Source organism: Syngnathoides biaculeatus, chromosome 23 (assembly GCF_019802595.1).
Source record: "Syngnathoides biaculeatus isolate LvHL_M chromosome 23, ASM1980259v1, whole genome shotgun sequence".
NCBI classification, from domain to species: Eukaryota; Metazoa; Chordata; class Actinopteri; order Syngnathiformes; family Syngnathidae; genus Syngnathoides; species Syngnathoides biaculeatus.
In genome coordinates, this window is record NC_084662.1 from 17781176 (window position 1) to 17796503 (window position 15328).

The 15328-nt window shown below is 39.5% G+C and overlaps 1 protein-coding gene across 1 annotated transcript in view; it reads right to left on the reverse strand.

The window, feature by feature from the left end:
• LOC133496649 (nesprin-2) overlaps positions 1 to 15328 on the reverse strand; it is a 73039-nt gene that overhangs the window by 51664 nt on the left and 6047 nt on the right. The window contains exons 2-14 of the mRNA XM_061812465.1: positions 14453 to 14548; positions 13719 to 14261; positions 11572 to 11698; positions 10354 to 11385; positions 8631 to 8792; positions 6557 to 6712; positions 6157 to 6398; positions 3813 to 5835; positions 2521 to 2855; positions 2301 to 2445; positions 1913 to 2113; positions 480 to 742; positions 258 to 408 (exon numbers count right to left, since the gene is read on the reverse strand). Coding sequence (XP_061668449.1) covers positions 258 to 408; positions 480 to 742; positions 1913 to 2113; positions 2301 to 2445; positions 2521 to 2855; positions 3813 to 5835; positions 6157 to 6398; positions 6557 to 6712; positions 8631 to 8792; positions 10354 to 11385; positions 11572 to 11652 — 4791 coding nt within the window. The 5' untranslated portion in view covers positions 11653 to 11698; positions 13719 to 14261; positions 14453 to 14548. The remainder of the gene's footprint in view (positions 1 to 257; positions 409 to 479; positions 743 to 1912; positions 2114 to 2300; positions 2446 to 2520; positions 2856 to 3812; positions 5836 to 6156; positions 6399 to 6556; positions 6713 to 8630; positions 8793 to 10353; positions 11386 to 11571; positions 11699 to 13718; positions 14262 to 14452; positions 14549 to 15328) is intronic.

A 15328-nucleotide genomic window follows, 5' to 3' on the forward strand; every position in this document is an offset into this window, starting at 1 on the left:
ATATATACCAATGAAACACTGAGTTTATTAAATTGTATTATCCTGCAAGACGTGCGGAATGTGCTCTCATTTCATGTTGCAAGATAATTAAAATACTGTATTGTAAACATCTTTTTGTGCCACGCGGATTCGTTCTAAACAACTGCCAACTACAATCAAAAACTAGCCACTATATTTGTAAAGGAACATTTTCAATGAAGCTCTTGTAAAAGCACTTGCTACACTTTTCTTTGAGGTCAAACAAAAAGTAATTTTACCTGATGTTGTGTAGAACTCAGGTTGTTGTCCAGCATAGAAGGAATCATACACATGCTCTCCTCCACCTCTCCTATCCTCTCTTCAAACTGCTGTCTTTCCCTCTCCTCTAGCTGGGCAACAGCTATCACTTGAAGATTTCTTTCCTTCAAACTGTAGAGAGGTATTTTTTTAAGTATGGCTGCTAAGAAGGGAATATCAAGGTATTTCGGAACCTCACAAACCGTTTGATATTTTCTTGAATCTTCACAAGCAATACACCAAAAGGTCCTGGCAGACTACTTGGATCTTTGGAAGTAGTCAAGCTCAGTGCATGCTCTAGTCGGTGTTCCAGGGAGGCTAAAGCCTGCCGCTCTTGTTCCAGACGGACCTGCTGCATCTCTGCCTGGGCTAGAAGCTTCTGGATCTCATCTTGTGTGAAGATTACAGTGGTAGAGTGAGGAACTTTGGGCTGAAGTCTAGACAATGAGTTGCAGCACTGCTCCACCTGAAGGAAAATATAAGTTTTTTTAATTGACATTCCTGCAAAAAAAAAAAAAAAACATCTACATCATTTGTCAATGTATTAATTCCCCACAAAGGTGATGCTTTTGTGCCAATTTGTGAAGGTGGCACAATGGCCAAATAAGAAACCATTTAATTTTGATGCAAATCAAGGTGAAGGTACATACTTATATTATGCATACATATTACATATATACATTATGTATACATACTCATATTATGGATATGAATATTATGTATATTTTGGATCTGAAATGTCAATACATACACTGACTGTACAAGTTGAATGTTATAAATCCTCATTATATCATATTCAATAACACTAAAATACATTTTACAAATATGACCATAGTATGACAATATTTTTGTTACATACCGATACCATACACTAACATCTTGGGATTTTTTTCATTTTTTTCATTAGTACATTTATTTTTTCCCCTCAAGCCCTCCTCAAAGCTTGTCTTTTGTTTCTAATAAATCAGTGATTTCCAACCTTTATCGAGCCAAGGCACATATTTTACAATTGAAAAATCCCACAGCACACCAACAAAAGTAAATGTCACCAAAAATGGATCGATTAATTACTGTATGTACTTCCTGCCATCTAATAGAAGAGGATTTTTTTGTTCTGTCTGTCATTATGCCTCACTGGCATAAATGTATGAATAAAAATAGATTAATTCTTGGAAATAAATGTTTTCTTTACCAATTACATAAATTGGATAACTTCCCACGGCACGCCTGCAGCGCGCTCACAGCACACCAATGTACCCCAGCCCACTGTTTGGGAATAACTGTATTAAATTATGTGAGTGTATATGTAATATTGTAATAATACTATAAGAAATCTATGTTATTTAACATTTCGTTAGAGGGATTAAATAAAGGATGCATTTGCCCTGACATATTACTTTGCTTTGTAAAAATGGTCTGGATTTCATTCTCAGGGGTTAAAAAAATCAAATCAAGCTAAAAGCCATCAAAGTGAAGCTCATGAGGTCACTTGCGTCATTTACTGAGCAGTGATAGCACAAGAATGCATACAAGAAGGTTTTGTGGATGCATGCATCCAAATTAGGATCCTTGTCAAATGTCAGTCCTGCAGTGGATGCATATCATTTGCAAGATATCTGTGGAAGCTGGGACTTACACTACTTGTTATATCCTTCCATTCCTCTACTCTCTGATCTGCTTGTGCCATCAGCAGAGCAACACCCCGCCGCAGTGATACCCAACGCCTCCAGAGGGCGCCAAGCTCCCCGTCCTTTCCAACGCCACATCCCTGCATGGGGCATCTTGCTCTGAGTTCTTCTGTTTTCCTAGCAAGGTCACAGACACCCTCCATCAAGTCCTTAATGGAAAGAACAAAGTATCTTTGAGTGTCTTGAAAAGCGTATGGATTTTTGTTATCATCTTCAGTAAAACTTTTGAGTGTCCAAGCAGGGTTCTAAACCATAATAAGGGTAACATTCAAACTTATGGTCAAGGTTTCATTAGCGTTACACTACATACATGAAATAAACGCTCATAGAGCCAACCTTAGATCGTTTGTGTTGCAAAACACAATTATCATATGATGTCACTTCTTCTGCTTCACATGCTGAAAGGTTTGCTTCATACTCAATCAGACACTGTAGTATGTCTTTGTGACAAACCCTGTGGCTTTGTTGTCGAAGTTCACATCTGAAACACAATATATGTTTCTTACCATTAAAAAAAAACTAAGAGGAAAACAATGCAGAATAATAGAGCCAACACCTCTGCAGGGACTCCAGTCTGAGCTGAGCCTGAGCCTCCAGTATGGCTCTTCCCACTAGCAATCGACTGAGGATGCCAATGTGCAGATCTTGGGTCTTTGAGCAGGAGAGGCAGACTTGTTGGGGCACCAGTTCAACAAGGTGCTTGATATGGGCAACAAATCCTTCTTTAAGAGCTTCAAGGGCCTGTTGGGTCTGAATTTGTTCCTCCGTACAGTCAAGAAACCCACCAGGAGCTGATAAAAATGTCATTTCAGCATTGTGAAGGAAGTGAATAGCTCCCTGAGCAGCCCATTGGTAATCTTTCAGGGATTCTCGAGTCTTGGATAAACATTCCTGTTCAATACAAATTCAAGAACAATCAGGTGAAACTCACACAAACTTTTTTTTAAATAAACCTTTCCTGTTTAGCTGCAAGGATCTGCAGGATAGTGGATCTGTCTGCCTTTTGTGCTGGAAGAGATTGCTGTGAAATAGGGGAATTTGAAATACTCGCCCTGCCTATTTTTTTTTTTTTTTTAATTACTGTATTAGGATGTTTACTGAAAATGCAGCGGGACAGAAAATAATTTTAGGAGGCAGACAGAGAAACAAAGCTCACTTAATCTTTAAACCTTTAATACAGTGGAACCACCCTTGGCGTCATACAACTTATTTAATCATCAAGTAGTTTTGGGAGAAAAAAATGTGTTTTGGAAGGCATAGGATTCAAGAGTGTGAAATGCATGACTTTTTTTTCTACTTTGGTAATAGGGACGACTGAGAGAAGAAGGTGAGAAGACAATACTTTAATTTCCATCCATCCATTTTCTTAGCCGCTTATCCTCACGAGGGTCGCGGGAGTGCTGGAGCCCATCCCAGCTATCAACGGGCAGGAGGCAGGGTACACCCTGAACTGGTTGTCAGCCTATCGCAGGGCATATAGAGAGAAACAGCCGTACTTACAATAATACCAAGGGGCAATTTAGAGTGTCCAATTAATTTTGCATGTTTTTGGGATGTGGGAGGAAACTGGAGTGCCTGGAGAAAACCCACGCAGGCACGGGGAGAACATGCAAACTCCATACAGGTGGATCGGGATCAAACCCGGGACCTCAGGCCAATGTTTTCCAGCATTCAGGCCGCCATATTGTAATTTGTATTTTAAAATAAAATCATTAGAAAGTATTTCTATTCTATTATGTATGTGAATATTTTTTTTTTTATTTGAACATTTTGGAGGTGGAGTAGAGTCCCCAAATGAATTTTATTTGGCCTGAAAGGATCCAGTACAATCACAATGTCTCGACTTACCATCTGTAAATGGCATTCCTGCATGGCAGCATCTCGAAGTATATGCAGGTCACTGCGGCTCTTTAAAGTAATTTTCTCCTTCCAAGCCAGAGTGTGCAATACTCGCATCCCAGATTCCATGTTTCTCCATATCACCCAACGCCTTTGCAAAGCAAAATCCAGGGCTCTTTCATCTGGATTGACTGGTTCCATAGCTTGCAGCTCTTGTCTTGTTCTTTGGAAGAACTCTATAAGGGCAGGATACTCAGAGGAAAAGCGTAATCCCTGGAGAAGCTTAGCCTCTAAATGTTTAATCTCATCTGAGGCAGTATGCTCCCAAGAAACAAAAACCTCCACGGTGGAGCCAATGCTCTCCCTCTCTAAGTTCATTTCTGTTGGTTTCAGCTCTTGAGCAATCACCTCCAGTTGGTCTGCCACTTCTTGACAATGTGTCTTCATCAGCGGGAGATCAACTAAGAGTGCCTGAAAAAGGTTGAACCTTTCACCCAAACTTGATGTTCCATCTTTAGCATGCTGGATTTTTTCTTCACAAATGTCCCTTGAATCCTCCATTTGCTCCTTCAGTTGCAGGTATTTGTCTTGCTCAAAAGCTTGAAAACTAAGAACTTTGCACCTGTCTTGCAGTTCCCCGATGGTGGAGAGCAGAGAGCTACGCTCTCCTTCCTGGCAGTGTTGAATCTCTTGCACTTGACACTGATGTTCCATTAGCATGTGTGCCAGAAGTGCAATTGTTAAAATTGTTTCCTGTGTCATTGGGAAACGATATTGATCCAAAGAAGAGGAAATGTTCTTTAGACTATCCTCTATGGTAGACAGCTCTTCACCAGAAGAGGTACGTTCGTGAATCAGCTCCTCTAAATGCCAGGTGGTTGAACTCTCTTGCGCCAGCAAACCATCAAATTCTGTCCAGATGCCCGAAAGCCTGTTAACAAGGTATCGACTTTCTCCAGGTCTCAGGTCTTTTGCTACTTCCTTGCATTTTGTCTCCAAAGCATCTACCAGACTAAGATGTCTTGCTATATCATCAGCAACATCTTGGTGAGTTTTTAGCTTGCTCTTAAGGGAGCAGATGTCAACTCTTGAAACATTCTCAACATAAGAACAGCTGTGTCTGTTTTCTTTTGTTTCTACTAACCATGTGTCAATGCTATCAATATGGTTTAACAGTTTCTGCCTCTCTTGTAGATTCTTCTTCATTGTGTCAAGAACATTATCTAAACTTTCAGAGATAGCTACATATAGATGTTCTACTACTTTCCACCCTTGGTCATAGTCCTCATTGTCCATGCCAGGCGTTTCCCCTCTCATTTCTTCTGGTTTCATTTTTGACCTTCTGATCATGACATCTGTCTGAAATTTCCTCATCTCAAAAATTTGAATACGAGCTTCTTCTGGAAAGAGAGACAACTTTTTGCCGATGGTAATGTTGTATTCCATATGTTTTGCCCATGTGATCCATTTTTGGAACCACTTATTAACATCAGTTCCGCATAGGGCAGTGTCAACTTTGTTTTTGGTAGTTGCCAGTAAGGTCCCCATTTCTTCAAGGTTATGTTTGATGGTGTCCTTCTCTTTCTGTCCTATAGAAAACTGAAAAAGGGTATCTGAGAATGACTGTAGATTCACATGCAACTGGTTACACATTTTTAAGTCTTCGCTCAAACAAAACAGTTCCAAAGTACTTTTGGTGTCATGACATATCCCATGGGAATTCACGGATTCCTGGATATCTTCAATCTTCTCTTTAAGATGTCTTGCCTCTTTAGTAAGGACAGATGATTGACAGGAAGTGTTCGTCGCTTGCCACAAGGCTCTCTTGATACTTCCACTCAAAAGTCTCCACTCATCTTGTACATCTCCAAGCTGAGCGAGAAGGGCGCCAGAGCTCTCTGCATCACTCAAGTGGACAGCCAAATGGCTACTCAATATGAGGAGTTCTTGCCACATTTCTTCGCTTTGTTTTAAGTTTTGCAGCAGCGAGTGGAGTTTTTCAGCTTGTACACCGCTGCTTCCCAAGGCACCTCTAAATTAAGCCAAAATAAAAAATTAACATTCCGTACACATACATCAAACCAATACATACACTAAAAATTATAGAGGATGCAGAGGGTTGATGACTTCTTGTGTGATGGATTACAAGATGTAAAAAAAAAAAAATTTACTTGCAATAACATTGCAGTTTCGCAGACAACGTAAAGCAAGGGTTGTCCTGAAAATGTGTTTATGGTAAAATATTTTTTCCTCACAAGGACTATGTCATGTAACTGGAATATAACATAGGACTATGAGCAAATTCCATGGGCTAACATCCCCTTTGCGGGAGGGACTGAGATGCATTACTCACAAGTTCAATTTTTTCTTCTCAGCATGTACCCCATCCAGGAAAGCTTTAATTTCATCCAGCTGTTTGTGATACTGTTTGACTTCACCCAGCTGTGCCGTTTTGACTTGCACTGTAGCTGAGGCATCCAGCAGTGCTGTACTCCACTGGGCTTCCAGTCTTTTCAAGACGGTTGGACCACAAAGTTGAAATGAACTGGTACTTCTCATCATAGCAACTTGGTCCAGCACACAAATCTTATAATCCTGCAGCAGCCAGAAACAAGACTAGATTTGTGATTGGTGGCATCCAAAACCAAAAAAAAAAAAAAACACGTAACAATATACATTATATACATACACCATACACATAAAACAATACACTAAAATGAATTTGTAGTGGAAGACAAAGAACTACAACATACCTCTGCCTTCTCTAGCTGTTTGGCCATGGCAGCAAGATTTAGCTCTGCTGGCAGATATCGACATACGAGCACATTTTGAACTGCTCTGACTAGTCTGATCTCTGCTTCACTTGGTGAAGACTGAAGGTACCAGTTTAAATCCATGGCCGTTGTCCGCTGCAGCATAAATGACATTTAAATGCAACTTGCAACAACTACAGATTCTACACTTAATGGCTGTATAGGAGAAAGAAATGCAATATACTCATAGCAATATAAGGGTAAAAAAAATGAAACACTGTTCTGTATGAAAATTACTGTGTTTTACATTTAAAGAGGCGAATATAATAATAAAAATCCAACTATTTTCTTCTCTTGTTTTATGCATAACATTGTTCAAAATGAGTCTGTGACCTGGTTTGTCTTTGACATCTATGTGGTTTGGTAAATGAATGAAAAAGACAATTAACAGCATATTGTGATGATGAGTGATTCTATCATCTCAATTGCCAAGCAAAAAATACCAAGTTGAATAACTACGAAAAGGACATCCATCCATTATCGAGAGAGGTGGGGTGCACACTGAACTGGTTTCCGGCCAATCGCAGGGCACACAAAAACAAACAAGCATTTGCACTCACATTCACATCTCCGATCAATTTAGAATCCTCAATCATTGCATCTTTTTGGGATGTTGGAAGAAACCGGAGTGCCCGTAAAAACCCAGAAAGGCACTGGGAGAACATGGAAACTTCACACAGGAGAGGCCGGGATTTTAACCCTGGTCCTCAGAACTGTAAGGCTGACGCTCTTAGCAAAAGGTACAACGGTGTCTCAAAAGTTACATTTTGGACAGGTTGTGTAATTATTTTATTGTATAATTATTAATTTTATTAATGAGATTCAGAGTTTGGGGGAAAAAATATGGTACTTCGTTTTCCAAAAGTGTTTAACCACCTTCACTCATGATATCATACAAGACGCTAGCTCAAACAGGTTAAGACGTAAGTTCAATGAGCATCGAAGTACAACATTAACACTGGGGAAGAATACAATACATCAAAAGGAACCTGATGCACATGTAAAGCTGACATTTTCCAACATCACTTTGTGCATCAACAGTTTTGCGGTCAAAGTTAAATTGAACTGTTTTGTTTTCTACTGAAAACTGTCACACTTTCGTGAGACTTAATGTGAAAAAAATGGAAAACACAAGAAGCATATTTACAGCTGATCATAGGTCATTACTGTGAAAACTAGATGTTTTATTTTATTGGTATTGGGTTACCTGTTAATTTATCTACAGTATATTATAGTTACTGCATATTAAGTACACCTGTTAAAATCCATGCATCCATCCATTTTCTTAGCCCCTTATCCTCAGGAGGGTCGCGGGGAGTGCTGGAGCCTATCCCAGCTGTCAAGGGGCAGGAGGCAGGGTACACCCTGAACTGGCTGCCAGCAAATAGCAGGGCACATCGGGACAAACAGTCGCACTCACAATCACACCTAAGGGCAATTTAGAGTGTCTAATTAATGTTGCAAGTTTTTAGGGTGAGGGAGGAAACTGGAGTGTCCAGAGCAGGCACGGGGAGAACATTCAAACTCCACCCAGGTGGGGCCAGGACCTCAGAATTGTGAGGCCAACGCTTTACAGCTGCACCATTGTGTCACTACCTGTTAAAATTTGATGTTAAAAAAAATCCTGAACAGTTATACAGTTTTATAGTGACAGTGATGTTTATTCCTGTTCCAATTTATGACAAAATAATTTTTAAATCTGAAGAAATCATGTCTTTTGAGGTTTTACTGTATTGAAGCAACAAAGCCGCAGTTGTTCACTGTTGGTAAGAAGCTGGAAATCACCACATCTTCCTGTAAGAGGCATGATGGGAATAAACAACCATCAAGCCTTCATATCTGCTCACTGTTCCATGACTTCAATTAAGCTGCTGTACTTCTTTCAGTGGGTTATGTACAGTTATACTGTGATCGTCTGAGTATATCATATGAATCTCAGATTAAAAAACAGGTCCGAGAGGAGTTGAGAAAATAATGTTATTTAAGATCATGCTTTAAAAGAGTCAATACTCACATTTATAATGCTGTTTCTTTCTACTGTGCCCTGGATCTCAGACAAAAGGTCCTGCATGGTGGCACTGTGCTTGTACAAGGGCTGTCCAGGTGATTCAGAAGTCTTATCCTCCTCGGATGCCAGCTTTTCCAAACTCATGGTGGAAGACCTCTCTGCTCCAACCTAAATGATACACAGAGTAAATACCGGGCAGTGTGGTAGCCTCCTTGTGTTCCCGATTTGACTCAGATAATCACAGAGCTTCCTGTTAATGTTACTGTCTTGACGGTGCCCAGGCGAGTCAGTACAGTGAACACAAGAATTTCCGAAGTGTGGAACAGTATGCCTCGGGGTTTAGGGATCATTACGAGCTAACAAGTAGAGACTTAAAAATGAAGAACAGTACTTTAACAATGAACGGCTACGATATGAGTAGGCAGAATGAACATGCAACAGACAGGACAACCTGTCTGCACGATGTTTAATGTAAAAACAAAAAACAGCTTTATTGTCAGATTTTTAGAAATGCAAATTAACATAATATTTGTTCTCGTATACAACGAAAAAGAGCTTTTAAATGATGTCAACAGCAACAAGCCACTTGGAGTACCTAATGAAATTCAAGACAAGAAGTGTGTCTTTAGAAAAAGATAATAACCCTGATATTAGATTGACAGTGGAGGAGAGGTATTAATTTAGCAATATGTTTATATTATGGCTGTAGTTTGCAGCACAAGTGCACGGCGGATTTCAATTCTCTTTTGTAAGCTAACTGTACATTTTGAAACTAGTTTGGAAATTAGTGTAACGTAGCAAAGTCTAAGCAGAGTCTGACCTTTAGCTCTTCGAAGGATGGAAGGCAATATTATTTATTTTGGGTCTTATGGTGTTTAGTACTCTGCATTGTGAAAATCAGATCATAATTACTGACACAGAGGACAGGGTGTCTTTGCAAAAGCACATTGGTCTGCTGAGTCTCAGTGCTTTCATTTATACAATCAAATGACCATTTGGATCACGTAAATTTGTCATTTAAAAAAGAAATACATGAAAATGTTCTACAAACAATGAAATCCCCAAAGTTTGAGGCTGAATTTATGAGTTGAAAATGCCAAAGAGTGGGCGGCATCGGGATCCTCTAGATTATCGCTGCCAAATATCCTGGTGATGCTGGAGAAACCCATACGTAAATATAGAAATATTGATGAGAATGTTTTGGAAATGTCAAAGTGGAACCTTTTTAACATTCACAGTTATATAAGCAAGGGCCCCCAACCTCTGGTGCTGAAAGCTCCTAAACAATAAACACTCTTAAACTAATGTAGAATGTTTATATTTGCTATTTGTGCAATATTCAACATGTAACATATTTTCTTACCACATTCCAACATTTGCATTAAAGATATTTGTACTTAATTAGAAATAGTCATTCATAGTTTATCATATTGCCAATTCTTGTGTTCATATTTCATTCTTTAACATTAATTTCCTGACTGTGAAACTTTAAAAAAAAAAAAAATCTCACTTGAGCAGGTGAAAAAGTAACATTATTTAGACATTTTAAAGTCACTATGAATAATTTTGAGAATTCCTCCAAAAAGAACAGATAACATAATTGACGGGAAAAACTATACACACAGCGAGTCAAGGGGATGATTTATATATTACTTGACTACTTTATTAGATGTCCTTATAGAATAGAAAAGCAAGCTAAAAAGAAATAAGAAATTCAAAAAAAACTTACTTGTGCCATCTCTCTGGCCTCCAAAGATAACAGTAACTCCCTTTGCACTTCAGCCAGTGAGGAGTCGCAGCATCTTTTGGGGATCAAATATTTATAGCGGCTGGTTTGCCCCTCAGGGTGACTTTTATCTGTAATCTCTCTTTTTTTGGCGTGCGGAAATGCTTCTTTTGCATCCAAATCAGCGAAATTAAATTGTGCAGTGAGTCCACTTGATTCTGGTGTTTCTTTCCATTCTTCTTGGTATGTTGTGAATGGTGATTTGCTATTTGTAGATTTGGATTGACACATTTTAGTGTTTGCAGGTCTCGTTGAGGATTGTGGATCTGAACTGGACACATCTGATTCAGGCTCCTCTGATATTGACTTTTCATGTTTTCTCTGGAGACTTGTGACTGCATTGTCATCTTTGGTCTCTACTCCCTTACAACACAGAGTTGCATCTGAACTACTGTCTCCAGCCTCTTCAATATACTGCATGTCCATCACAGTTGGGGTTCCTTTAATATCCTTATGGGATTTCTCTTCGTGAGTTATTAGCTTCAAAGTTTCTACATATTTTGCTGGATGTCCACAGTCCCGTCTTGCCTCCTTAGACATATCTGAAGATGGACATTTAGTTGAAAAAATAATTTCCTCTTCATTTCTTGGAGGACTGTAAATGGTGCCAATGTCATCGTCTGGCTCAAGAGACAACATATTCCTCTCTCTTAAAGCTTCTGATCGCTTTGAGGTTTTAGTTTGGGAAATATCAGGATACGGGAATTGTATGGGATGAAGGGTATCTTCATTTGGTATTTGCATGAAACTATCTGAAGTATACGATACAGAGATTTCTTCCTGTTGCTTGATTGAATTATAAGCATGTTCAGTCTCCGGTGCATCTAAACTGTGTAAAGTCGGCTCTGTGGAAGCATGATGTCTTGAAGTCTTGTTATTTGAGGTGAAGACGTCTTTGATTTCCATGTTGTTGTCAGCTGTGGTTGGAACAACTTTTGAGGCCACTTCTCTTTTAACCTGGCTCAGGTTTGAAGCCTACAACATTGAAAAAAAACAAAACAAAACAAAACCCCACCAAATTAGAACCTTAATAGATATGGACAGTTTGAGAAGATTCAGATTCAGAAACTCTGTTCATGTTCAAAATTGCATGATTATTGTTTTTGTTTAAACACATTACATTTAACCGGTGTGAAATTCCCCTTTTAGTTGTCCTCTTACCTGTCCTGGTTGGGGTGGTTTTGCTTGAACTGTCTGGCTCACAAATTGCTCGGTGAAGATCTGTTTCACCCTATCAGTCATGTTGTCAACACAGTTCTGTTTTTCTCATTTAGAAACGGACCTCAGTCTGCAGATAAAATATTAGGGGGGAAGGCTAGTTAGGCACCTAATCAACACATTTAAAACTTGCATACTTCCCAAGAATGCTATTTTGGTTATCAATCCAAGCAAAAATACATGTACATTTCCACCATCCATTGTCATTACTGCTCATGAGCCAGAGCATAGCCCAGTTGAGATTGGGCAAGAACTGATTCAACCCTAACTGGTCACCAGCCAATCACAAAGCAGATATAGATGAACAACCATTCACACTCACATTTACGTCTATGGACAATTAATTAACCTAAAGTCCATTGTTTGGGATGTGGGAGAAAGCCAGAGTACCCGGGATAAAAACCCCAACACAACCACGGGGAGAAAACACAAACTCAAGACACGAGGGCCAGAGTTGAGATTCAAAACCTGAACCTCTAAACTGCGAGGCAGCTGTGCAAAGCAGCAAATGATTTAATTGTGAATGTACCATAAACCTAACATTATTGTCAATAGTCAATATGTTTGCAAATGAAGTAAGTAGAAAGTCCTACTCCAAAAACACACACACACACACATATATATATATATATATAATATATATATATATATATATATATATACATATATATATATAATACCCGCATCAACCAATTGTAAATGTTATGCGGGTTGTAACAGCATTTTTGAGTAATAACTTGAAGCCTATTTACCTTGTCTTGCTGGATAGTACAATCTGGACCCTGTCATCTAGCACCATCTTATGGTTTTACAGTGGTATGACTGCCTGGTGGAGCCCAGACTTTGTTTCAGATTTGCAAATGGTCGATGTTGTTCTGTCATTGAATGTGGCAAGCGCCACACAATCTTTTTCTGTCATCTATGTTTGGAATTACTTGTCTTTGTTGCAGCAAAGTTTGTTGAAGCAGAAAGGAGGAATAATGCTGTAAATATGATTGTATGATTGTTATAGTTTTATGGGGGGGGAGGGGGGGGGAGGAGTTGTTCAGGGCTGTATAACTCGCAGTTTAATGGCTATCACCTCCAGAGTTTCAATATTGGTGAACTGTGTTAGAGTGTCATCTAACGTCCCTTCCCTTAGTAATGTCTTTTGTCAGTTTTGCTGCAACTGGCCAAAATCCTCCATATTGCACTTGTCAAGCCAAGGCAAAATCACAGTGTGACCACACTACTCATGGCAAGCTACTGTATGTGATTATTCACAATATAGGTTTGGGCATCACAGATTAGCAGCAGGATGATTCAGTCCATTTTAATTCACTTTGAGCCAGATAGTTCTGTCCTCTTCTTGTGTGATTAGGGGACTTCTACCTGAGTTTATAATATGCTGAACAATCAGCTTGGGTTAGGTTTCGAACTTCAAATTCACGTCAAAGCCAAAGGGTAAGCAGAGCTTCAGTGTTAGTTAAGAGTTTGCTAACAGTGTCACAGTACTAGCTTTTGATAACCAACAAACTAAAATGTTCCACAAAGTTTTCATGGGGATGGGAAGGTAGCATTTGCATTTGATGAGTGAGCAGCAGTTCATTTGCAAGAGACAGAAATGCCCCCCAAAACTAAGTGATTTCAACTCGAGTATTTTAAGTGGATCTTAAGTGTACTGTAATGATCAATCCTTTGTGTACTTTTGATCAAAGAATACTTTGTCAGAGACCTTTTCCTAAGATACAAAAATTCTGGATGTCCATCTCATTTGATGTTTGTTTATTAGTATCATACAAACTTCCTTGAGGCCAGTTTTGATTTTAATTCACCAGATTTAAATCAAACTTAAGAAAAAAGTACGTATCTGTGAGGTTTTGGTTTTTTTTTAAACTTACTATTTTACCCACCGTACCAGGTCAACGTTAACAGGCCTCAATTTGACATTGTTACAGAAAGAAAGTATTCAATCATAGGGAGAACTTACAAATAAACACAGAAAGGTCTTTTCTGACAGACTATAGACATTTTGGAGCTGATCCTAATTATGGCGGACTACAAGTGCCATTTTCATAGCTTATGATATTATTCTGTTTCGGTTCACTCACCCGAGGCAAGGTTAAAGTTAGACTGACTGCAGTGCCCTCTGCCACCGCTCCTTTGTTTTCTGACTGGAGTCTTGATTTTCCTGTTCCAGGTCGTCTCTATCACACACTTGCTGGATCACAATATTTCCAATAAATATCAGCTCCGAAAGTCGTGCCTATCCCTTGAATGTATCAGTGCAAATGAGTCAACAAATGAACGCAGTACACTGTGATAAAATGCACTGTGTGCAAAGCAAACCTGGCTTTCCCCAAATCTTTCAAAACAACAAATGGGCACTCCTTAGTGAGCAAGTGGAAACATATAAAGAAAAAGTAGAACTGAGAGATCCAGTGTGAACACACCCCTCTTTTACACAATAACACACTCGCTTGTCCCATTCAGACACCTCCTCTTGCTTACAGAAAGCTAAAAAAAAATGTTTTTAAAAAAATACAGCGATTTGTGTCTCATCAAAGCCTCCATATTATAAGCTGCTTTGGAAGTTGTGGTATCTCTCCAACAATTGGTTAGTCTCTTCCGCCAGGATGAACTGATGAACTGAGCTGTAGAAATGACAAAAGCTGAATGGTAGGCTTGTTTCTCACCCGGCGTGACATAAAATGTTGCAGCAAAAGGCAGAGAAACCACAACAGATTGATTACATATTTAGTTGTCTTGCAATTACACTATCTAATGCACAAATATAATTTGTTTAGCAAAGCTACACACATGAAAGCACATTTTTCTTAAATACCTTTGCTGGTATGTTTCCTCTATCATTCCCTCCTTTGTTATGTTGAGGTGAGAAGCATCCAAACATTGTTCCAAATGCTCACTTGCTTTCTGCAGGCTGAAACAACACATGCAGGATGAATGCAGTCATGAGCGTGTTCTCACACTCACACACATACACACACACACACACACACACACACACACTTTTTGTGCCCCATGCACTCAACTTCAGGAAACAAGTTGAACTTGTCGCACTGCCCTCTTTTTAAGTCTCAACCTTTTCAGTCATTTATCATAAAACTCGTTTTTATAAACTCTTAGCTCTAACACTGTAACACTTTAATTTGGTGTTGCACAAACAAGAATTCAACATCTACTATGTACAGCAGGGACTCCCAACCATGATGCTGTGGCATACCTGTGTGCTGTGAGAGATCATCAGGGATACTGCCTGCAGGAAAAGGTCCAATCTCGCTTAATTTGTCCTGAAAAATTTCCTTTATATATATAGCTTATCCTCACGAGGGTCGCAGGGTGTGCTGGAGCCTATCCCAGCTGTCAGTGGGCAGGAGGCAGGGTACACCCTGAAGTGGTTGCCAGCCAATCGCAGGGCACATTGAGACAAACAGCCCCAATCACAATCACACCTGGGGGCAATTTAGAGCATTCAATTTATGTTGCATGTTTTTGGGATGTGGGAGGAAACCGGAGTGCCAGGAGGAAACCCACGCAGGCACGGGGAGAACATGCAAACTCCACACAGGCGCGTCTGGGAATGAACCCGGGACCTCAAAACTGTGAGGCCAACACTTTACCATCTGATCCACCGTGCCGCCCAGCAATATATAATGAAAGTGAATATATTTAGAGGTAAAATCGTAGGCAGCAAGGTGAA